Below are 23,794 nucleotides of genomic sequence, written 5' to 3'. Positions count from 1 at the left end.
GGTATCTTGCCGGGCTCTCCGAGAGGGATGGAGGAATCGAACCCAGGTCAACCACGTGCAAGGCAAATGCCCTACCCGCTGTGCTATCGCTGTAGCCCATGACACAAGCTAAAGAATAAAACCTTCTTTTAGCTTAAGAAAGCCAGGGCAGGTCATGGAAACCAACAAAAACAAAGTTAAAGGGGTTCTGCATCATATCTGCTCAACTGAAAGCAAAGCTGATGCTTAATGTTATATCTGTAATTTCAAGAATGTGCAGAGAAATAAAGAAAACCATTAAACCCATCCAAAGGAAGAATATTTTTCCCAATATGAAATACACATATATTTTAATGGAATTTTCCTGATTTCCCCCTCAGACTTCAGAAAATCAAATTACAAAGTCATCATCACATCCTAGATTTATTACAACTGACCTGCAGGCAAAAGGATAGAACTATTACATAAACACTTTGATTCCATGTATATATTTTAAATAGAGGAGGAATTCAAACAAGAATACAGGATAAAATATTCCAAAGCTCCAAGAAGCAGTAATGTTACTGAGCTCCATTTTTACAGACAAATAAGGCAATATCCCTGCACATTAGCTTTTTGATAATTTTTATACATTTTTCTATGGTACAAGAGAAAAATAACCAGAGCTCACAATGTACAGTTCTTACACTATTTCACAGTTTGTGAACACTATACACCATTTGTTTTAATAAAGATACATTGTAATAAACTCCTTGCCCTTAAATTTATAGTTTATAATAATCTATAATTAATACACTAAAATTGCCATTTTACGTGGTATTCCACAATAATATGGTCAGATTAGCTCCTGGACAGTCAGAATTGCTTTTATCTCCATGTGTGTGATAAGTGACCCTATGCTGAGCCAGATGGGAAGGTGACGACAGAGAAATTCCTTGAGTCCCAGGGAGCAACAGAGGATAATGGCTTGGTGTGGCTGAAGAAAGACACATAGCAATGTTTCCTTTCCGAGCACTGGAAGTCTAAGGTTTAGAATACCATGGAAAAGAAAACAGGCAAATCAGAACGTGGACCAAAGAAATCATTTTTAAATTCCAAGCCTTACAGAGATCTAACTGTAAAAAGACCCATTCTCCCCAACGTTTGAAACAGCATTTATGACCGTTATCCTGGCCCGAGACACAGCGTTATTTGCCACCATTTGGTCCTGCAATGAAAATATCTGAATCTCAAACATGACTATTTCATATTCCAGTGTGCTTAAACCTCTCACAGTGCTGATTAACTGTTATTGGAAACCCTAATGTTCAAGGTTGGGAAGCCGGGGGGAAACTAATGGGTGAGTGAGGAACACAGGGGAAAAAAAAAAAGGTAGATTTAAATAGCCTCTTCAAGCTGTCCCAAAGTTTTGGAGTACGGAGGGGGTTCATTGGTTTTCTTTTCTTTCCTTTTTTTGTTTTTGTTTTGTTTTCCTTTTTTTTTGTTTTGTTTTGTTTTGTAGTTGTAGAGTTCCAAGAAATGATGGTGACTTGCTAGAGACAGATGATGTGCTTATCTAAATGACCATCATTTCAGATTATTGTCTCACAAATGTATCTATAAAAATAATGCTTATCACTTACCACATTAGTTGGGTCTTACGATTCTTAGCCTTTCAAACTTTAGGGCTTGTAAAGAAATCTGGGCTAAAAATTCCTTGCAAGGAATACCTGGTGATTATAAGGGTTTTGAATAGAGGAAAAAGAGGTTGAAATATTGGATTAAGCCAAAGTCGCACAGTGGCAAGAGACCACATGGATAGAAAAGAGATTCAGAAACTGTGGACCTGTACCAGAGATGGCAAACAATTGAGATTTGGTCTTTTGCTGCCTACAAGAAATCTTTATCTAATCAATCAAGGCACATTGCTACTAGCTACTTCTCCCTGTTAGTGAGTTATGATGGCTAAAGTATCAAGCTTGGAAACAAGGGGAAATACATAGCTGCTACAAGTTGTTCCGGTAAGCAACAATTAGAAGTATCTGTAAACTTTGCTCTCAGTACTGTTTTTCTTCTTTCAGTCCTGGTGATTTGTGGCAGATGAAACATCAAGTTGGCAGCATACCGAATTCTGAGAATGAATATTCTTAGATCAGCACCTTCTTTGACAAATGGCAGACTCCCGAGTCTCACCAATGAAGAGTAGGACTGGTAAAGGAGAAGAAAACACATTCTGTCCTGTCTCAATATTTTAATGTGATTAACACATGATTTTTGGTAAAGAGAAATTCATTCTAATTTAACATATTTCAAACAGGAAATTTGGCTGAGCACATCGATCCCCAAACATCGACCGTGACTGTAAAGCAACAGAATGTCAAATCAGTAAATCTATTGCACTTGGTGAAGAAAGTAAATTCCTCCTTCGTCTCCCAGCTCCAGAAGGCAATGTGTCTCACTGGCTGTGCATGCTCTTCTCACTCAACCCAGGTCTCTGTTCAGGCATAGTACATCCATCACTGCGTTCTTCCAGTATCTGGAAGTCTGACAAAACACCATTCCAGGAGCTGTGTCTCCAGGGTTCAAGTCTAGAAATGAATTTAAGATGTGATCTAATCACAGTCAACAAATTGATCGTACTGACTTCCACATTTCATGAAGGTTCATCACAATAGCAGGATGAGGTCTCTCTGAGCGCACTAACACTGTGATCGACCGGGAGTTACAGGGATGCACGTTCTAGGTGACATAGTATACAGACGTGATGGAAACGAACACCAATCTTATTGCACATGGTGTCTGGGCGAGCAATAAAAACACTGTGATACGGGATGAAATTCTTTATGTCTTGCTTCCTCTCAGCCCTTTTTTTCTAGAGTCTGATGTAGCAGCGATATCAATCAACATACATGGGAGAGCTGGGGGTGGCTGGCATTTGATCCAGGATTTTACAAACATAGCATGCAACCTCTACTGTACGTTCTTCATACATCAAAATAAAGGGATGTTTCTGCAAGAAAATTTAAAAAAGAAGAAAAGATCAATATTTGTGAGAGGCCACATTGAACTTTTCCCAACTGTGATATAGCAGCAACTGAAGACTTCCAACCGCATATGGGCGTGGAGTATTCTAGCACAGGCAAGTACAAAACATTTCATGCAGATATACTAATGGGTGTTGGCACTCCTGAAACAGTTCCACATCCCATCCCCCCCCTACAAGCAGCCAAAGTATATTACAAAAATTTTTCTGTCTTCCTGGGGAAACAGGTTAGCAGTGGAGTATGTAATTGGTATGTATGAGGGTGATTAAGGATCCCATGAGCAATATACCCCCAAAATACACATCCAATTTCAATCCTGAACCCCTCTCCACAACATGCTCAACAGAAGCTTTTCTACTAATGTCCATTTGGATTTGCCAAACTGCTCTGCAAACCCACCTTTCTGGGCTCCATCTCTATACTATTTTTCATATTTTTTAAAATATGTTGACTGGATATCTTTCCAGCCATTGCTGAGGTTAGCCAAAAGTTTGATAAAAAATCTGGCAGAGTGCAGTTCATGCCCAATTCAATCAGCCTAATCAGTGGCTGAATAAATAGTAGTACCCCTACATTTAAAAAAAAAAATCTGGCAGAGCTAGCTAGATGCTAAGAGTGACAAACAAGTGGGTCTCTTCTTAAAATACTCCCATAACTATATAACAGTACTTTAATCTCTGCTAAAACCACTACTACATCCATCAAGTAATCTGTTTAAAATGCCAAAGTTTTATATGAAATGGAACAAAGTTTCCCAAACTATTGCCCACTTTTAAGGAAATAAATAAATAAATAAATAACAGCAACCTTGGGCAAAAATGACAGAACCTTCTTTACGAAGAAGAAAGTACTGCCCCCCTACCACCACTGCACCCCAGGCCTCCCTCACCGGGTCATTCAAGCACCTGGGGTCAGCGTCTCTCACTCTGGGAACACTGAATTAGAGAGTGTCACGGCAGAAAAGCCAGAAGAAAAATGATAAATATCAGATGCTGAGGCTCATGTGTAAAATGTAAAGAAATAAAACAAGGGAATAGACCCTACTAATGAAACAAACCCTTCCAGAGTCTGACTTCAGAGCTGAGTCTACACAGAGAGGGCCGGGAGACGGCAGGGAGCAGAGGTGGGGGGCTGAGGAAGGAGGGCAGATGGAGCTGGACTGACACAGTGGGAGGGAGATATCGGTACTCTGGTGAGGGGAGCAGTATAGCAACATTATCTGCATAAAGAATAAAAACTAATACCAGTATAAAACTCAATAAAAATTTATGATAAAAATTAAACACCCAAGTGGGGAGAGAAAAGGACCATGGGTCACTGGTGAAGGGACGCTGACACTGGTGCTAAGTTCGGAGTTGAAACCCTGAAGCCAAAACTGTTATTAAAAGTTTTATAAATCACAGGGCCAAAATTTAAAACAAACTGAAAATGAAATATCCAAGTTTCTTTGGTATTAGCAAGACCTTTCAAAGAAAAGTGAACTGGCTATAGGATACATATTTGTATGTTAGTCGTAATAAGAATAATAAACTATTATGGATGGGTTATGCATATGTTAGACCATGCAGTATAAGTGAAAGCTAAAATTCTTTGGGATTATTTTTATAACATACCAAGGTCGGAATTTTGCATGAATATCTAACTAATGAATTAGTACAAAAACTTTTAGTATAAATTTTCCATTTACAAATTCTTTTAAAATATTAAAAAAAAATACTCAACAAGGCCAAACCACAAATCAATAAAGAGATCTACTAGCTGCTCGGCCGATCAGCATGCTAACGGCATAAGAGATGGGACATACCTACAGTTTTGAAAGTTTCATACTCACCAGAAGTTCCTTATACTTTGGCCTTTTGGATTCATCCTTCGTAAGGCTGAAACGACATAAAAATTACATTACTAAAATGGAAACACATTTGGGGCAAAGAGATAGTACAGTGTGGAGGGCAGCAGCCCTGCAGGGAGCCAGCGTGGACTCTGTCCAGAACTACATATCCCCAGACCCCCGAGCACAGAGCCAGGAGTCAGCACTGACTATTGCTGTAGGAGGTCCAACAACTACCCCCACTTACACACGCACAAAGTAGAAACACATTGACCAAGGAATTTTTCTTTTCACAAATAAAACATTATGTAGAATCTAGTTTATTTCTTCAGATACAAAGTAACAAAAGAGGGGGTATGGTGCCGTCAGCAGGTCAATCTATACCTGTGAGGCGAGTGCATCAGCAGCCTGATGGCATCTTCAGACTTCCAGACACCCCAAAATTGCTGCTGTGCCTTTGGCCAGACCCCAAAAACTTGGGGCCAAGTTTATCAAGAGAGTAAAAGGCCAAACGTTAGGTATGTGGGAGACACACCCACAAACCACCTCTGGTTCAGCTATAAAATTGGAGGCATTGCCTCTCTGGTTCCTGATTGAATTGCTTAACGGCCATAATCCCAGAAACTCGGAAACAAATCTCGAAACCCAGCGGCTTTTGGCAGAAATGCGTCCAACCTGCAGTAGGTTACAGGTGCTGGGCCAACCCAGGTGTGAATAGGTTTCCTGCCTTGGCCTGTTTCCCCTTGGTGCCTCGGTGGCCGCCATCCTCCAGAGGCCATTGGACAGTCAGGCTTGGGCCCGCAGTGACGAGACATGTTGGGCCTCACGGGATGGGGGTGGAGCTGGTCCTGTCCTCCCCACCCCAACGAGACCCCAAGTTATTGCCCATGAACGGCCTCTCTGGCTCCTGATCAAGCTGCTTAACGGCCATGATCCCAGAGACTCTGAAACAAATCTCGAAACCCAGCGGCTTTTGGCAGAAATGTGTCCAGACCACGCAGTAGGTTACTGTCGCCGGGCCATCCCAGGGGGGAAAGGGTATTGTCCCTCCACCTGCTTCCCCCTGGTGGCTCGGTGGCCCTCATCCTCCAGAGGCCACTGGACAGTCAGGTTTGGGTCCGCAGTGACGAGACATTTTGGGCTTCATGGGATGGGGGTGGAGCCAGTCCTGTCCTCCCTACCCCAATGAGACCCCAAGTCATTGCCCAGGAATGGCCTTTCTAGCTCCTGATCAAGCTGCTTAACGGCTATGATCCCAGAGACTCAGGAGCAAATCTCAGAACCCAGCATTTTTTGACAGAAATCCCTCCAGATTTAAGTGTTAAAATTTTGAAATTTCAAATCGTGCGGCCATTACTGCAGCCACACGACATCATATGTTATTCATAACCAGCAATGGAAAACAAATTGTCTACTGTTGCCTTTTCAGCAGGTCTGAGTGTTGGGGTAAAATCTCAAATAATAATGGTGGGTCTGGTGTCAAAATATTGAATGTGATCAAAGTAGAGAGAGAATAATGTGGAAATCATCTGCCCCACAGGTAGGGTGAGGGTGTGAGATGGGAGTATACTGGAATTGTTGGGGGTAGAGAATGGGCACTGGTGAAGGTATGGGTGTTTCATTGCATGACCGAGACTTAGACCTGAAAGCTTTGTAACTGCTCTCACAGTGATTCAATAAATAAAATTATAAAAAATGAAAAATAAGTAAGGTGGAGTTCATGCACAGCTAATCAGCTAATCAGTGGCTGAATAAATAGCAGTACAACTACATAGGAAAAAAAAAGTAACAAAAAAGACACAGGGAATATAGAAACCCCACCAGTGATGATAAATATATGCAAGTCAATTAATGTCATTTCAATACAAGAAATATAGCATATCAATACAAAAAAATGAAAAGCATGATCCTATAAATAAATGCAGAGAAAGTGTTTGACAAGATCCAACACCCATTCATGATACTCTCAAAAAAATGGGAATTATTCTATTTAATCAAAGACATTTACCACAAAACAGCTACCATCATACTCAATACTCAAATTAGGAGGCCTTCCCTCTAAGAACTGGCATTATAAGTTATAAGAACTGGCATTATAAGACAATGCCCACTCCACTACTACTATTCAACACCAAAGGTAGAAACACCACAAATAAGAGAACTACAGGCCTATATCCCTGATGGACAGAGATGCAAAAATCCTTTAAAAAAAAAAAAACTAACAAATAGAATCCAGCAACTAAACAAAAATATCATAAACCATGATCAAGTAGGAATCATCCTGAGGATGCAAGGATAGTTTAAAATTCACAAGTCAATGAATACAGTACACAATATCATAAAAGAAAAGATAAAATCATACAATCGTATCATAGATGTGGAATAAGCATTTGACAAGATCTAGCACCCATTCATGAGAAAAACTCTGAACAAAATAGTAATTCAAGGAACTTTCCACCATGTAATAAAAGCCATCTACCACAAGCTTACAGCAAGCATTATTCTCAACTGGGAAAAACTAAATGCCTTCCCTCTAAGATCAGGCACAAGACAAAGCTGCCCAATCTCAACCACTCCTGTTCAATGTAGTACTAGAAGTAATTGCTATAACAGTTAAGCAAGATAAAGATATCAACGGCATCGAGATAAGAAAGGAAGAAGTCTTCACTATTTGCAGGTGACATTATACTATACTTAGAAATCCTAAAGATGCTAAAAAAATTTCCTAGAAACAATATATTTGTATAGTAAAGTGGCAGGCACCATGGTTTTCATGTATAAAAATGATGGAAGAGAAGAGACACTTAAAAAATAACACTGTTCACAACTGTGCCTTAGAAAATCAGGAAGCTTGGCAGCAGCTTAACATGTGAAGGACCTATACAAAGAAAACTACAAAACACTACTTTAAGAAATAAAGATTACAAAAGGAAATAGACACAGCCTCTGCAAATGGATCTGGAGGATTAACATCATCAAACTGGTAATACTGCCCACAGCACTATATAAATTCAGTGTGTTCCCTATAAGAATATCCATGACATTTTTAAAAGAAATAAGTAAAACACTCGTGACACTGATATGGAACAATAAACCCCCACAAACAGCTATGCTTGGGAAAAAGAAGATGGGGGCATCACCTATCCGAATTTCAAACTGTACTACAAAGCAGATCAATAGAAGAGAGTTGAAATTCTTGACACAGACCCTCAAATATATGAGCACTTAATCTTTGATTTTAAAAAAGTAAGTAATATGAAGTGGACCAAGGAAAGCCTCTTCAAAAAGTGGTCAGTGGTACTAGAAAACTGGACAGCTACATGCAAAATTATGAACTCAGACCTCTAATGTCATGAACAAAGTGGACTTATGACCAAAACATCACACCTGAATGATAAGATACATGGAGGGAAGCATGAAGTAGGCAGAACCCTCCATGACACTGAAGATGAAGGCCTCTTAAAAGATGATATGCCACTGACTAAAGTAAAAGCAATGACAAACATTAAACTAAGAACCTTCTGAACCTCAAAAGAAAAGGTGACCAAGATACAGAAACAGCCCACAAAATGGAAAAAATTATTTACCCAACAACCATTTGTTAAGGAGTTAATATTAAAGATATATAAGGCATTGTTAGAACTTTACAAGAAAAAAAATCAACCCCATCAAAAAATTGGGAAAAGAAATTAACAGAAACTTCCACAAAGAAATACAAATGGCCAAAAGGCATATGAAAAAATGCTTTACATATGGCCAGAGTGAAAGAACAACAGGTAGAGCGTTTGCCTTATACCTGGCTAAGCCGGGTTCAATCCCCGGCATCCCATATGGTCCCCCAAGCACCTCCAGGAGTAATTCCTGAGTGCAGAGCCAGGAGTAACCCCTGAGGATTACTGGGTGTGATCCAAAAAGGAAAGAAAATGCTTTACATCAGAGACAGGCAAATCAAAACAACGAGATATCACATGACACCACAGATACATCACACATCAAAAATATAAGAATACCGTCTTCCTGTTCGTCTCCAACACTGTGTCGGTCTTCTTCCCCCCGGGGAGTTGTACCCCACACACACACCAGATATGCATGGGGGGAGGGGGGCCTCTTAAGAAGTGGGCGTGGATTCTGTAGAAGTGGGTGGGGCCTAATTTGGGGCCGGCAAACACTCACGCGGCCACAGGTAGTTTACTCATACCCAGAAATCTCATGTAACACCTCAGTACCCATACCTCCACACCAACATGAAGAAACACGCAAATCCCCATGTGGTTTTTTCCATGTTGAAAAGAGTCCAGAAGCCTCAGTAGGTGCTACTCACATAGGGACCTCTCTGAGAAAGAATTCAGATATGAAGTAATGAAGATATACAATGAACTCAATGAAAGAGTGAAACAGACATCCAGTAAATTGAAGGACGGAAGAAATGATGGATCAAGCAATCAAGAAAATTCAGTAAGAAATGAGAGCAGAAATTGGAAAGCTACACACAGAAATGTCACAAATTAAAGATTCCATAGATGAAGTAAAAAACTCAGTATGTACCCTCAACAGTAAAATGGCCACAGCTGAAGACAGAATCAAGTGAGCTGGAAGATAAGTTGCACCAAGCCAACAGGCAACAACAAATAATGGCAAGAGATCTCAAAGTAGCTGACGAGCGAAACAGAGTCCTAGGAGATGATTCCAAGAGGAACAACATTAGAATCATTGGAGTACCAGAAGGTCAGGGAAACATCCCAATAAAAAAAAAAACACGGTTAAACAAATCATTGCTGAAAAATTCCCAGAGCTGGACTATGCAGTCATTCAGATTCAAAGAGCCCGAACGGTGCCACCTAAAAGAGACCCTAACAAAAACACTCCAAGAAATATTATAGTTAGAAAGAATGATGGATGCCACGGAGAGAGACTCAATGCAAGCAGCAAGGTCAAAGAAGGAAATCACATACAAAGGAGCACCCCTTAGATTCACAGCAGACCTATCAGAGTATACCCTCAAGCCCAAAGGCAATGGTGGAATACAGTAAAAAAAATAAATAAATAAAAACCTCACTGAAATGAACGCTTCACCAAGAATACTCTATCCAGCTAAACTCTCACTAAAACTCAAAGAAACAGTACACTATTTTCTGCATAAAGAGCAGCTCAGGAACTTCACAGACTCAAAACCAAACCTAAAACAAGAGCTAAAGGTGCTACAATAAAACAAAACAAACCCTACAACCACAACAGATCCTTACAAAAAGATGACACAAAACCCGGTAACAATAATCTCTCTCAACGTCAATGGTCTAAATTCATCAATTAAGAGAACAGAGTGGAAAAATGGATAGAGACAGAACCCAACATTCTTCTGCCTACAAGAAACTAAGCTGAACAGTCAGAGCAAGCACAAACTCAACGTTAAAGGATGGAAAACAATCCCACAAGCAAACAGCTCCCTCAAAAAAGCTGGGGTGGCCATACTAGTACCTGACCACATGAATTTCAGGTTTAAAAAGATTAGAAGGAACAGTGAAGGCCATTTTCTATTCATCAAGGGATACGTACAACAGGAAGAAATCACACTCTTAAATGTATAAGCACCTAATGAAGGAACAGCTAAATATTGAAAACAACTGCAAAAGATTCTAAGGAAGACACTTCTAGCAACACATTAGTAGTCGGAGACTTCAACATCGCCTTATCAACTCTGGATAGATTAATAAGAACAAACCTCAGCAAGAAACATTGGTTTTGAAAGAAAAAAATAGAAGAGAGAAGGGCTTATAGACCCATACAGGGATTTACAACCTAAAAATGAAAGAATATATATTCTCTTCCAGTGCACAGGGAACATTTTCCAAAATAGACCATGTGCTAGGCCACAAAACATACCTCAATAAAATCAGGAAGATAGAAACAGTATCAACAATCTTTTCAGACCACAATGCACTGAGAATAGAAGTGAATCATACACAGACACGGAGAACCAAATCAAACACCTGAAAATTAAAACTCAATTTTGAACAATGAGTGGGTTAGGAAGGAAGTCAATGACGAAATCAAAAGGTACCTTGAAACAAATAAGAATGAAGACACGAACTACTAGAAACTATGGGATGCAGCTAAAGCCGTGTTAGGGGGAAAATTTATAGCTCTGCAAGCATTGATCAGGAAGGAAGATAGGGCCCACATAAACAACTTGACTTTACAGCTGAAGAGCTTAGAAAAGGATCAACAAAAGGAGCCCAAATCAGGCAGAAGGAAAGAGATCATAAATCTTAAAGCAGAAATCAACGACATAGAAACCAATAAAAAACAATCCCAAAGATCAATGAAAGCAAGAGCTGGTTCTTCGAGAAAATAAACAAGATAGATAAAACACTAGCAAGACTCACAAAGAAAGAGACAGAGAGAACCCTAATAAACTGAATCAGAAATGAGAAGGGGGATATCATAACAGAAACCAAAGAAATTCAAAAGATCATCAGAGACTACTTTGAAAGTCTGTATGCCGCAGCATTCAGCCTAAGAGAAGGAACACATGGAGGGTGCGGGAACCACAGATCCCGGAGAAAAAAAAAAAAACAGGTTCCAAAAAGAGCCGAGAGCACCGGCTTGTCCCAGATGGGGTAGGTGCCGCATCCCGCCTCCCCCAGATGGAAACCCGGTGACCAGAAGCCTCTACAAGAACAGCTCGAGTATGTGGGAACTAGGACTTTTTCTCAAAACCGCGCGGCCGCATACGCGGCCACGCGACATCTCTCTGTATACAAAGTGATCAATGGGAAGTAAACCACCCAATCTTTCTCCCTGAAAATCAGAGTTAAGTTTGGAGCACGGCCACAGCCCCAGAAACACAAGGACTTAATACAGAACCCAGCAGCTTGGAGCAGAAAAGTGAAAGGACTATGCGTTAACCCCGGCCATCAAGTCTGCCGGAGGGGAAAGGGTGTTGCCCCATTTGCCCTCTCCTCTCTGGAAAGAAAGATGGCGGCCGCATGGGAGCCTTGTGGACAGCAGGTATGGGCCGGGGGTATGGAGGTGACTAGAACCTCATGGGAAGGGGGGCGTTCCGGTCCGTCCTTCACGCACTACCGAGGTCACCAGTTGCCCCCCACGAGCGGCTCTCCAGCACGGCCACAGCCCCAGAAGCACAAGGACTTAATGCAGAACCCAGCAGCTTGGAGCAGAAAAGTGAAAGGACTATGCGTTAATCCAGGCAATCATGTCTGCCCAGAGGGGAAAGGGTGTTGCTCCCTTCCGCCCTCCTCCCTCTGGAAAGAAAGATGGCGGCCACATGGGAGCCTTGTGGACAGCAGGTATGAGCCGGGGGTGTGGGGGCGACTAAAACCTCATGGGTCGGGGGGCGTTCCGGTCCGTCCTTCACGTCCTACCGAGGTCACCAGTCGCCCCCCGCGAGCGGCTCTCCAGCACAGCCACAGCCCCAGAAGCACAAGGACTTAATGCAGAACCCGGCAGCTTGGAGCAGAAAAGTGAAAGGACTATGCGTTAATCCAGGCCATCAAGTCTGCCGGAGGGGAAAGGATGTTGCCCCATTCGCCCTCTCCTCTCTGGAAAGAAAGATGGCGGCCACATGGGAGCCTTGTGGACAGCAGGTATGAGCCGGGAGTGTGGGGACGACTAAAACCTCATGGGAAGGGGGCGTTCCGGTCCGCCCTTCACGCCCTACCGAGGCCACCAGTTGCCCCCCACGAGCGGCTCTCCAGCACGGCCACGACTCCTGAGCACAGAAACCAATTTCTTAACTATCTGACTTTCAGTAGAAATACTTCCAGGGTCAATAGGTAAAATAGCAGAAATCCAAAACCAACATTTAATTCTTGAACCCAGCTGTAGAAAGAAAATCACTTCACAATGCTTTTTCAGCAAGTCTGATTGGGGGGGGGGGGGGGGGGGGTAAACTCTAAATAATATTGGTGAATCTTTTATTGAAACAATGAATCTAATCAAAGCAGATAGATTGTTAACTAGAATTCATCTGCCTCACAGGGACGGGGAGGGGTGGGGGTGGGGTTTTATTGGGGTTCTTCATGGTAAAAAATAAGATTGGTAAAGGGAAATGTGTTTGATATTTGCATGACTGAGACCTAAACCTGAAAGCTCTGTAACCTTTCCCACAGTGATTCAATAAATTTTAAAAAAAAAAAGTCTGTATGCCACAAAACAAGAGAACCTAGAATAAATGGATAAATTCCTGGATTCCTATAATATCCCAAAGTTGAATCAAGAAGATCTGGAATACCTGAATAGAGCGATTAACATAAAGGAAATTGAAACCGTAATCAAAGTCTTCCACAAAAATAAGGCCCAGCTCCAGATGGATTCACTAGTGAATTTTTCCAAACTTGAAAGAGGATCTAGTGCCAGTTCTTCTCAAGCTTTTCCAGGAAACTGAAGAAACAGAAACTCTTCTGGTTTTTATGAAGCTCATATTTCTCTAATACCAAAAGGAAACAAAGAAAACACAAGAAAAGAAAACTACAGGCCAATATCCCTGATGAACATGGATGCAAAGATTCTAAACAAAATACTAGCAAATAGAATTGAACAACTCATCAAAAAGATGAGACACCATGACCAAGTGGGATTCATCCTGGGGATACAAGGATGGTTTAACCTTCAGAAGTCAATCAACATAATCCATTAGATCAACAAAAGAAGAGATAAAAACCATATGATCATATCAATAGAAGCAGAGAAAGCATTTGACAAGATCCAGCACCCATTTATGATGAAAAACCTCGCCAAAATGGGGATAGAAGGGAATTACCTAAATATAGTTAAAGCCATCTACCACAAGCCTACAGCAAGCATCATACTCAATGGGGGAAAACTGAGAGCCTTCCCTCTAAGATCAGGGATGAGACAAGGATGCCCACTCTCTCCAGTGCTGTTCAATATTACTGTAAGTACTGACAATACCGGTTAAGCAAGAAAAAGATATTAAGGGAATTCAGGTAGGAAAGGAAGAAATCAAGCTCTCACTATTTGTAGTTGATATGATACTATTTTTAGAGAACCCTAAAACCTCTACCAAGAAACTCCTAGAAACCTCTACCAAGAAACTCCTAGAAACCTCTACCAAGAAACTCCTAGAAACAATAGGAAACAATACAAGAAACTCCTAGAAACTCCTAGAAATAATAGTAAGTAAAGTAAAGTATAGTAAAGTTGCAGGCTTTTCAATACCCAAAACTCCATGGCTTTCCTATAGGGAAATAGTGAGAGAGAAGAAAGTGACATGAAAAAAAAAATCCCGATCACAATTGTGCCCCAGAAAATCAAGTACCTAGGAATCAGCTTAACTAAGGAAGTAAAGGACCTGAACAAAGAAAACCACAAAATTCTATATCAAGAAATAAAAGTGGACATGAGAAAATGGAAAGATAGCCCCTGGTCATGAAACGGGAGAATTAACTTTGTCAAAATGGCAATACTTCCCAAAGCATTGTACAAATTCAATGCAATCCCTATAACAATACCCATGACATTCTACAAAGAAATGGAGCAAACACTCCTGAAATTCATATGGAACAATAAGCCCCCACGAATAGCTAAAGCAATTCTTGGGAAAAAGAAAATGGAAGGAATCAACCTCCCTAACTTCAAACTCTACTACAAAGCAGTAATAATTAAAACAGCATGGTACTGGAACAAAGGCAGAGCTGCAGACCAATGAAACAGGGTTGAATATACTGAGATCTCCCCCCAAGCATATAATCATCTAATCTTTGATAAGGGAGAAAGAAATGTGAAGTGGAACAAGGAAAACCTCTTTAACAAATGGTGCTGGCAAAACTGGACAGCTATATGCAAAAAAATGGGCTCAGATCTCTGCCTAACACCATGTACAAAAGTAAGATCAAAAAAGATTAAAGACCTCAACATCAGACCGGAATCCATAAGGCACATAGAAGACATGGTTGGCAAAACCCTCCATGACATTGAAGCTAATGGTATCTTCAAAGATGTCACGCCACTGGCCAAGCAAGTGAAAACAGAAATAGACAAATGGGACTATCTTAAACTAAAAAGCTTCTGCACCTCAAAAGAAACAGTGACCAAAATACAAAGACAGTCTACAGAATGGGAAAGAATATTCGCCGAATACACATCCGACAAATGGTTGATATCAAGGATATACAAACTACTGGTTGAACTGCACAAGAAGAAAACATCCAACCCCATCATAAAATGGGGCAACGAAATGAACAAAACTTTCACAAAGAAGAAATCCGAATAACAAAAAGGCACATGAGAAAATGCTTTACATTTTCTCAGAAGTGGTATTGCTGGGTCAAATGGGAGCTCAATTTCTAGCTTTTTGAGAAATCATCAGGGAGATGCAGATCAAAACCACAATGAGATATCATCTCACACCACAGAGACTAGCCCACATCTAAAGAACCAAAGCAACCAGTGTTGGCGCTGATGTGGCGAGAAAGGGACCCTCCTTCACCGCTAGTGGGAATGCCAACTGGTTCAGCCCTTTTGGAAAACAGTATGGACGATTATCAAAAAATTAAAAATTGAGCTCCCATTTGACCCAGCAATATCACTCCTGGGAATATATCGCAGAGAGGCAAAAAAAGTATAGTCTTAGTGACATCTGCACTTGTTTGTTCATTACAACAATCTTTACAATAGCCAGAATCTGGTAAAAACCTGAGTGCCGGAGAACAGATGACTTGTTAAAAAAACTTTGGTACATCTACACAATGGCGTACTATTAGCTTTTAGAAAAGATGAAGTCATGAAATTTACATACAAGTTGTACTACTTGGAAAGAATCATGCTAAGTGCAATGAGTCAGAAAGAGAGGGAGGGAGAGACAGAGAAAGATTGCATTCATCTGTGGAACATAAAATAACAAAATAGGAGACTAACCACCCAAGAATAGCCGAGATAAGTACCAGGAGGTTCACTCAATGGTTTGGAGGCCAGCCGCACATGCTAGAGGAAAAGCAGCTCAGATAGAGGGAGCACCAAATAAAGGGTGTTGGGAGGATCCTCCCAGGATGGAAGATGCATGCTGAAAGTGGACTATAGACCGGACATGACTGCCACTCAATGCCTCTTTTGCAAACCACAGCACCCAAAAAGAGAGAGAGAACAAAAGGGAATGCCCTGCCACAGAGGCAGGGTGGGATGGGAGGGATGGGGGGCGGGGGGGAATACTGGGATCAATGGTGGTGGAGAATGGGCACTGGTGGAGGGATGGGTGTTCGATCATTGTATAACTGAAATCCAAGCACAAAAAATTGTAAGTCTACAACTGTACCTCATGGTGTTTCACTAATAAAAATATAGAATATATATAATGAAGAATATCAGTACTGGAGTGGATGCAGGAGAAAGGGACTCTCATTGTTACATTGTTAATGGGAATGCCAACTGGCCCAACCTTTTTGGAAAAAAAAAATATGGGGATTTCTCAAAAAGCTAGAAATTGAGCTCCCATTTGACCCAGCAATACCACTTCTGGGAAAATATCCCAGGAGCTTAAAAGCACACAGCAGAAACTCCATCTGTATTCCTATGTTCAGTGCTGCATGATTCACAATAGCCAAAGTCTGGAAACAACCCAAGTGCCCAAGAACAGATGAATTTATAAAAAAAAAAAAAAAAAAAAAAAAAAAAAAAAAAAAAAAAAAAAAACTAGGGCACACATTGGAATACTACGCGGCCACCAGAAAAAAATGAAATCATGAAATATGCTTATAAATGGATGACAATGGAGAGTATCATGCTGAGTAAAATGAGTCAGAAGGAGAGAGACAGACATAGAATGACTGCACACATTTATAAGATATTAAAAAAAAACCATCATTTGAGATTAATACCCAAGGACAGCAGAAACAAAGGACTAGGATGACTGGCTTATGGTTGGAAGCTGGCCACGTGTTGGGGGTCTTGGTAAGAGGTAGGTAAGTTAGGAAAGAAAAGAGATCACTATGAAAGATGACAAATACAGTGGAACTGACCACTCTGTACAAGAACTGAGTGCTGAAACTAGGACAGGACAAATACTTCAGTACCTGCACTGCAAACCATAATGCCCAAGGGGGGTAGGGGAGGGATAGATGGAGGAAAGGAGTGGGGAGGGGAGGGAGGGAGAGACAGAGACAGAGACAGAGAGCGGGAAGACAAGTGCTTGCCAAAGAGGAAGGCTAAGGAAGTGGGGAGTGGCGGGAGGGAAACTGAGGACACTGGTCGTGGGGACGTGCACTGGTGAAGCGATGGGTGCTGGAACAGTGTATAAGTGAAAGCCAATTATGTACAACTTTGTATCTATGTATCTCATAATTTTTTTAAAAAAGCTATCTAAGTTTACTGTAATACCAGCACATATAAACAAAGAAGAAAACTCTTTATCTAACCTTTACAGCTAAAGGAGATAGTGAAGCAAGAATAAATACAATCAAAAGTAAAGAAAGAAAATAAGTAGTAAATGTTATAGTGAGATAAATGAAATAAAACCAGAGTTCTTGAGATAGTACAGCAGGTAGGGAACTGACCCTGCAGGCAGCTGGCCCGGGCTTGATCACCAGCACAGAGTCCCCTGACTCTCTCCAGGAGTGATCCTGGGCAGCAGAGTCAGGACCATTGCTTGGTCTGGCACAAGAATAAAAATACCAACAGCAAAGGAAATATCTTTTTTTAAAAATAAGCATTAAAAGATTGACAAAACATAGGCCAACTATTTGAAACAAACAAAATTAATAAATTAGGCATACAAGGGAAAAAAGAAAACTCTAAGTCAAAGTGTAAGAAAAAAAAGAACGGGCAGGAGATAGTACAGGTGGTAAATCACTTGCCTTCAATGTCACGCAGCCTACGTAGGTTCAATCTCAGGCACCACTCTGAGCCTTGCCAGGAGTAATCCCTAACTACAGCCAGTAATGCATCCCACCTCCAAACCCCCACAAAAGAAAAAGAAAACAAGACAAAATTGTACCACACATCACATAATATGAAATAATGTTTACAAAAGTCCAGTGAACATATACAAACAAATGGGGACAACCTAGAAGGAATGAGAACAATTTTGGAACATAGAAGATCCAAGGCTAAACCAAGAAGAAATACACACTTTGAATAAACCAATTAATCCCAAGTAAAGAAATTGGAACAAAATCAAATTAAACAACAACAACAAAAAAACATAATAAAAGCACATAATGGGGCTGGAGCGATAGCACAGCGGGTAGGGCGTTTGCCTTCCATACAGCCAACATGGCCGACGCGAGTTCGATTCCTCCGCCCCTCTCAGAGAGCCCGGCAAGCTACCGAGAGTATCTCATCCTCACGGCAGAGCCTTCCAAGCTACCCGTGATGTATTCGATATGCCAAACACAGTAACAACAAGTCTCATGATAGAGATGTTACTGGGCCCGCTCGAGCAAATCGATGAACAATGGGAGGACCGTGACCAAAAAAAAAAGCAAAAGACCAGTCAGTTTTATTAGTGACTACTAACAAAACTTTCAAAGAACCATTCCCATCCTGCTTAAACTCTTCCTAAAAAATCAGTGGTGAAATACTTCAAAATACATTCTACAAAGTTTAATATCATCCTGATACAAAAATCATAACAGAGTTTTTTAAAATAGAAAAACTATAGACCTATATCCTGGAAGAACATAAACAGCATCAAATACCCTCAACAAAATTTTGTCGTAATGAATCCACCAATACAGTAAGAGAATCATCTTCATAAACGAGAGGGATTTATCCCAAGAATAAGTTTTCTTTTTTCCCTTGTATGCCTAATTTATTAATTTTGTTTGTTTCAAATAGTTGGCCTATGTTTTGTCAATCTTTTAATGCTTATTTTTAAAAAAAGAATATTTCCTTTGCTGTTGGTATTTTTATTCTTGTGCCATAAGGATGGCTGAACATCCACAAATCAGTTAATGTAATAAACAAAAAAATGAAAATCCCATGATCATAGTAATACAGGCAGAGACTGTCTTTGGAAAGACTCAACATCTATTTATGTGTGTGTGTGTGTGGGGGGGGGGGGGAGGGAGGGAAACCTCACCCAAACAGGAAATCAAAGAAATATATGAAGAAATATGTTTCAACATAATATTCTTACACATTACACACACAGACACACAAAGAGACACACACACAGACACACACATCACATCACATAATATATATCACTCTATATCTATTGAAACAAGTACATACAACACTGCAAGGGCTCATATCTTCTTTGGAATGAGGTTCCTAAGAGTTGATATATAAAGGTTACTATATAAGCCCTTGGAGTTGATTCTACTACATGAACCCAAGTACATTATTATTATCATATCAAAGTAGTGATCCATCCCCAAGAGTCTTACCTGGAAGGGTCTGACTAAAAGATATCTAAGTGATCCTAATATAGTTCCAGTGTTAGAACTACATCAAGCTTTTTTTTTAAAAAAAATTATGTTAGGCGGGGCTAGAGCGATAACACAGTGGGTAGGGTATTTGCCTTGCACAAGGCCAACCAGGGTTCGATTTCCAGCAACCCATATAGTCCCCTGAGCACCACCAGGAGTAATTCCTGAGTGATAAAGCAGGAGTAACCCCTGTGCACCGCCAGGTGTGACCCCAAAGAAAAAGGAAAAAAAAATCTGTTAGGCACCATGATTTACAATACTATGAATGGAAGGGTTTCATGCATAAACATCCCAACACCAAGCCCCATCAAAACGTCTGCTTCCCTCCACCACTGCCCCAGGGACACTCCCCTGCCCTGCCCAAGCTTTGGTAAGCTTCTAAAGACCACCACAACATCAAGCTTACCTGAACTCTGTTTCTTATACAAGGTGCTATAAAAATGTAGCAACAACAGCATCTCAAGTATCCAATTTTATTTTCCACCAATATCTGAGTAGTAAGTAGAGTAAGAGAGCAATGCCTTTCCGTGCTCGCTAGAACCTTCCATGTGGCCACAAGGAACCAGAGTCCCAGTTTAAAGGCAGAATATTATCAAAAGGAACTCTCAGGTTAGCAAAAGGTTATCTAAACCTCACTACTTTCACCTTTTTTAGGAGTTTCAGAAATCAAGTACTCACCACAAATTGACAAAGTTGATGAAACTTGGGGAGAATTCCCTTTCCTCAGAATTGCTCAGCTGCGGAGGGTCTCCTTTCACGACCTGGGTCAGCTGATCAAAGACACTGTTCCACTTTGGATAAGGAAACCGGCCAGTGGCTAACTCGTACTGAGAGAAACACAGAGGAAAAGCAAAACACACAGATGTTACTTACTAACTACTAACTGGAATGGTTACTATAAAAATGTGAATTTTCAAAATTTGAATGGCTAGATTATCTGTGACATTTAGGGAAAAAAAAAAACCCCAGAATTTTATATCAACCAGATTCAAAAGACTGAAGAGAAACACCAAATACAAGCCTATATAATGCTTCTAATACGTATTTTCAAGACACTCTTTAGTTATGATTTCTTTGTATGAGAGATACTGGAATGTTGGTTTTAGAACCCTTTTAGCAAAGTATGCAGGATGCAGTCATCTAGGCAAAAATCCTAAAGAGTGGTGAATTTTCTTTGTACAGCCAGAAGAGTCAACAAACAAAAGACCAATACTGCTCAAAGGAAAGATGTACAAATCCTGTTCTATGGCTCTATAATTTCTACAATGTCAACCAGAACTAGACACTCCCATCATTAAAGAAACCAAATTAAGGTGACACCTTTTACTCTGAACCATGCACTGTAGCACTGTCTTCCCGTTGTTCGTTGATTTGCTTGAGTGGGCACCAGTAACGTCTCACAACACATTGTGAACTTGTTGTTACTTTTTTTGGCATATCGAATATGTCATGGGTAGCTGGCCTGGCTTTGCCGTGCGGGTGAGATACTCTTGATAGCTTGTCATGCTCTCTGAGAGAGGCTGAGGAATCGAACCCGGGTCGGCCGTGTGCACGGCAGATGCCCTACCCGCTGTGCCATAGTATAAACAATATTGATAACAATACTGAGAATACTGAGAATAATGATTCTCAATTATACCTGACCAGATCTGTAATATACTCCAATCTGTCAAGGACTAAAAATATTTGTGAATCTTGAGAATATTGAGAATACTCTTTTTTTCTCCTGTTTTGTGAACAATAAAAAGCTAGAATTGAATTATTCCCAAGAAATATATCTAAATCTGAACCATGAAAGAAGTGAGTGATAAAGCAGGAGTAACCCCTGTGCAATCCTATTTTATGAGCATTGACAGGTGGACGACTGATGCTGAACCTCCAAAATTATTAGAGAGGTGAATCATGAGATAGACCATTCTCATGAAAACTATTTGGGTTTCTTCAACAAAGATTTGGAATGTGTAAGTCTAGTAAAAATTAAGTACCAGTTTATACACTGATTAGAAAATAATCAAGCAAACAAGACACATTAGTCTAAGAGAAAGTTGATATGAGAAGGTGTTCTTCCCCAGTGGTGATTCCTTCTGCTCACTGTTTTAATCACACCCCATCTGTGAAAACACAGGCAGGTACACATGCATGCACACACAGGGAAAAGTATTATTTTGGTTCAAGTTTATTTTTGGTAAAAATAAAACACACTTGGAAAAAGAAATATTATTGGTTAGTCACAGCATTAGGAATAACTTTATTCTTGAGAACCAGTTTTAAATGAGAAAATTAGGATATACTGGGGGTATGGTGCCACCAGCAGGTCAATATGTACCTGTGAGGCGAGTGCATCAGCAGCCTCATGGCGCCTTCAGACTTCCAGATACCCCAAAATTGCTGCTGTGCCTTTAGCCAGACCCCAAAAACTTGGGGCAAAGTTTACCAAGAAAGTAAATGGCCAAAAGTTAGGTATGTGGGAAACACACCCACAAACCACCTCCGGCTCAGCTATATAATTGGAGGCAAGGCCTCTTTGGTTCCTGATTGAACTGCTTAATGGCCATGATCCCAGAGACTCAGAAACGAATCTTGGAACCCAGCGGCTTTAGGTAGAAATGCGTCTGGTCTCTGCAGTAGGCTACCGGTGCTGGGCCAACCCAGGTGTGAATAGGTTTCGTGCCTTGGCCTGTTCCCCCTGGCGGCCCAGTGGCCGCCATCCTTCTGAGACCACTGGATAGTCACATTTGGGCCCCCAGTGACGAGACACACAGGGCCTCACGGGATGGGGGTGGAGCCGGGCCTGTCCTCCCTACCCCAACGAGACCCCAAGTCATCGCCCATGAATGGCCTCTCTGGCTCCTCATCAAGCTGCTCAACGGCCTTGATCCCAGAGACTCAGAAACAAATCTCGAAACCCAGCGGCTTTTGGCAGAAATGTGTCCGGACCCCGCAGCAGGTTAATGTCGCCGGGCCACCCCAGGGGGGAAAGGATGCTGTTCCTCGGCCTGTTTCCTTCTGGTGGCTTGGTGGCCGTCATCCTCCAGAGGCCACTGCACAGTCAGGCTTGGGCCCGCAGTGACAAAACTTGTTGGGCCTCACGGGATGGGGTGGAGCCGGGCCTGTCCTCCCCACCCCAACAAGACCCCAAGTCATCGCCCACAAACAGCCTCTCTGGCTCCTCATCAAGCTGCTCAACGGCCATGATCCCAGAGACACAGGAGCAGATCTCGAAACCCAGTGGCTTTTGGCAGAAATCCCTCCAGATTTAAGTGTTAAAATTTTGGAATTTCAAAACCACATGGCCCTACTGCAGCCACGCAACATCATATGTTATTCATAACCAGCAACAGAACACAAATTGTCTATTGTTGCCTTTTCAACAGATCTGAGTGTTGGGGTAAAATCTCAAATAATGGTGGGTTTGGTGTCGAAATATTGAATGTGATCAAAGTAGAGAGAGAGTAATGTGGAAATCATCTGCCCCACAGGCAGGGGGAGGGTGTGGGATGGGGGTATACTGGGGTTTTTGGTGGTGGAGAATGGGCACTGGTGAAGGTACGGGTGTTTCATTGTATGACCGAGACTTAGACCCAAAAGCTTTGTAACTGCTCTCACGGTGATTCAATATATAAAATTATAAAAAATGGGGAAAAAAAAAGTAAGGTGGAGTTCATGCACAATTCAATCAGCTAATCAGTGGCTGAATAAATAGCAGTACTCCTACAAAAATAAATAAAAAAATAATTAGGATATACTCCATAATCCAAAGTACTTACGATTTTATGAATTAATTTTACACATATTATTTTATTGAATTAGCCATTCACATGAAAAATAAAAGCAATAATAAGTACTATTTATCTTCTATTAAACAAAGCTTAGACAAAGAATTACGGCAAATAATTTTTTTTTAAATTCTCAAAGAACAAACTTTTGCTTTTCGAGTGAAATATATACTTGCTTTTTAAACCCAACTGGTTGAGACACAGCTAGGTATTCCTGAGTAGTGAATAGTCCTTTACTACTCAGGGAATAAACAAGTACTTCACTTTATAGCTCTATGTCTAGCTAGACCTAAAAGATGCTCAAGTTTCATATTCTTTTCTGAATACACAGGGATTCCCTTTCAGCTGGTTTCAAAATGAGAAAAGATTATAGGAACTAACTCTCATATTTGTGACAAGAGGAACAAAATGAAGTCTAAAGGGATGAGTAATTAGTCTTCAATTCTCTATAAAGAATTCATCAAGTCTGATGAATGACTCACCAAGGACAACTAAAAAAGGTATTTGATTCACACCTATAGTAAGCGGATCTCAGCATATAATGCCTATTGAATCACTGCTATGATGCATTATCTCTTGGCTGTGAAGTCTTATGATGGCAAGAAGAAAATGTAGAAAAAAGATGTGGCCTGCCTAGCTACAGAACACAATCCCATTTGAGAGAGAAGACTAGCAATCAATGTAGAAAATGCAACATCAGCTGTTCAAGTAGAGAAATGTCCTCAAGTTGTGGTAAGACAGCAATCACAAGAAATTAAACGTGGGGCTGGAGCAATACACAGC

At 40.9% G+C, this 23,794-nt stretch overlaps 1 protein-coding gene across 3 annotated transcripts in view; it reads right to left on the bottom strand.

Annotated features, from left to right (window-relative positions):
- Positions 1–383: 383 nt before the first annotated feature.
- The window catches only part of MAP2K4 (mitogen-activated protein kinase kinase 4), a 177,900-nt gene continuing 154,489 nt past the window's right edge, over positions 384–23,794 (bottom strand). For all 3 annotated transcript variants that reach the window (XM_056117815.1, XM_056117816.1, XM_056117817.1), the window contains 3 exons: positions 19,914–20,062; positions 4,834–4,879; positions 384–2,968 (listed from right to left, as the gene is read on the bottom strand). In XM_056117815.1, the coding sequence (XP_055973790.1) occupies positions 2,855–2,968; positions 4,834–4,879; positions 19,914–20,062 (309 nt within the window). In that variant the 3' untranslated portion in view covers positions 384–2,854. The remainder of the gene's footprint in view (positions 2,969–4,833; positions 4,880–19,913; positions 20,063–23,794) is intronic.

This window comes from Sorex fumeus, unplaced genomic scaffold (genome assembly GCF_029834395.1).
Source record: "Sorex fumeus unplaced genomic scaffold, SorFum_2.1 ptg000036l, whole genome shotgun sequence".
NCBI classification, from domain to species: Eukaryota; Metazoa; Chordata; class Mammalia; order Eulipotyphla; family Soricidae; genus Sorex; species Sorex fumeus.
The sequence above is the reverse complement of the archived record's forward strand: the minus strand, read 5'-3'. Positions and strand labels throughout refer to the sequence as shown.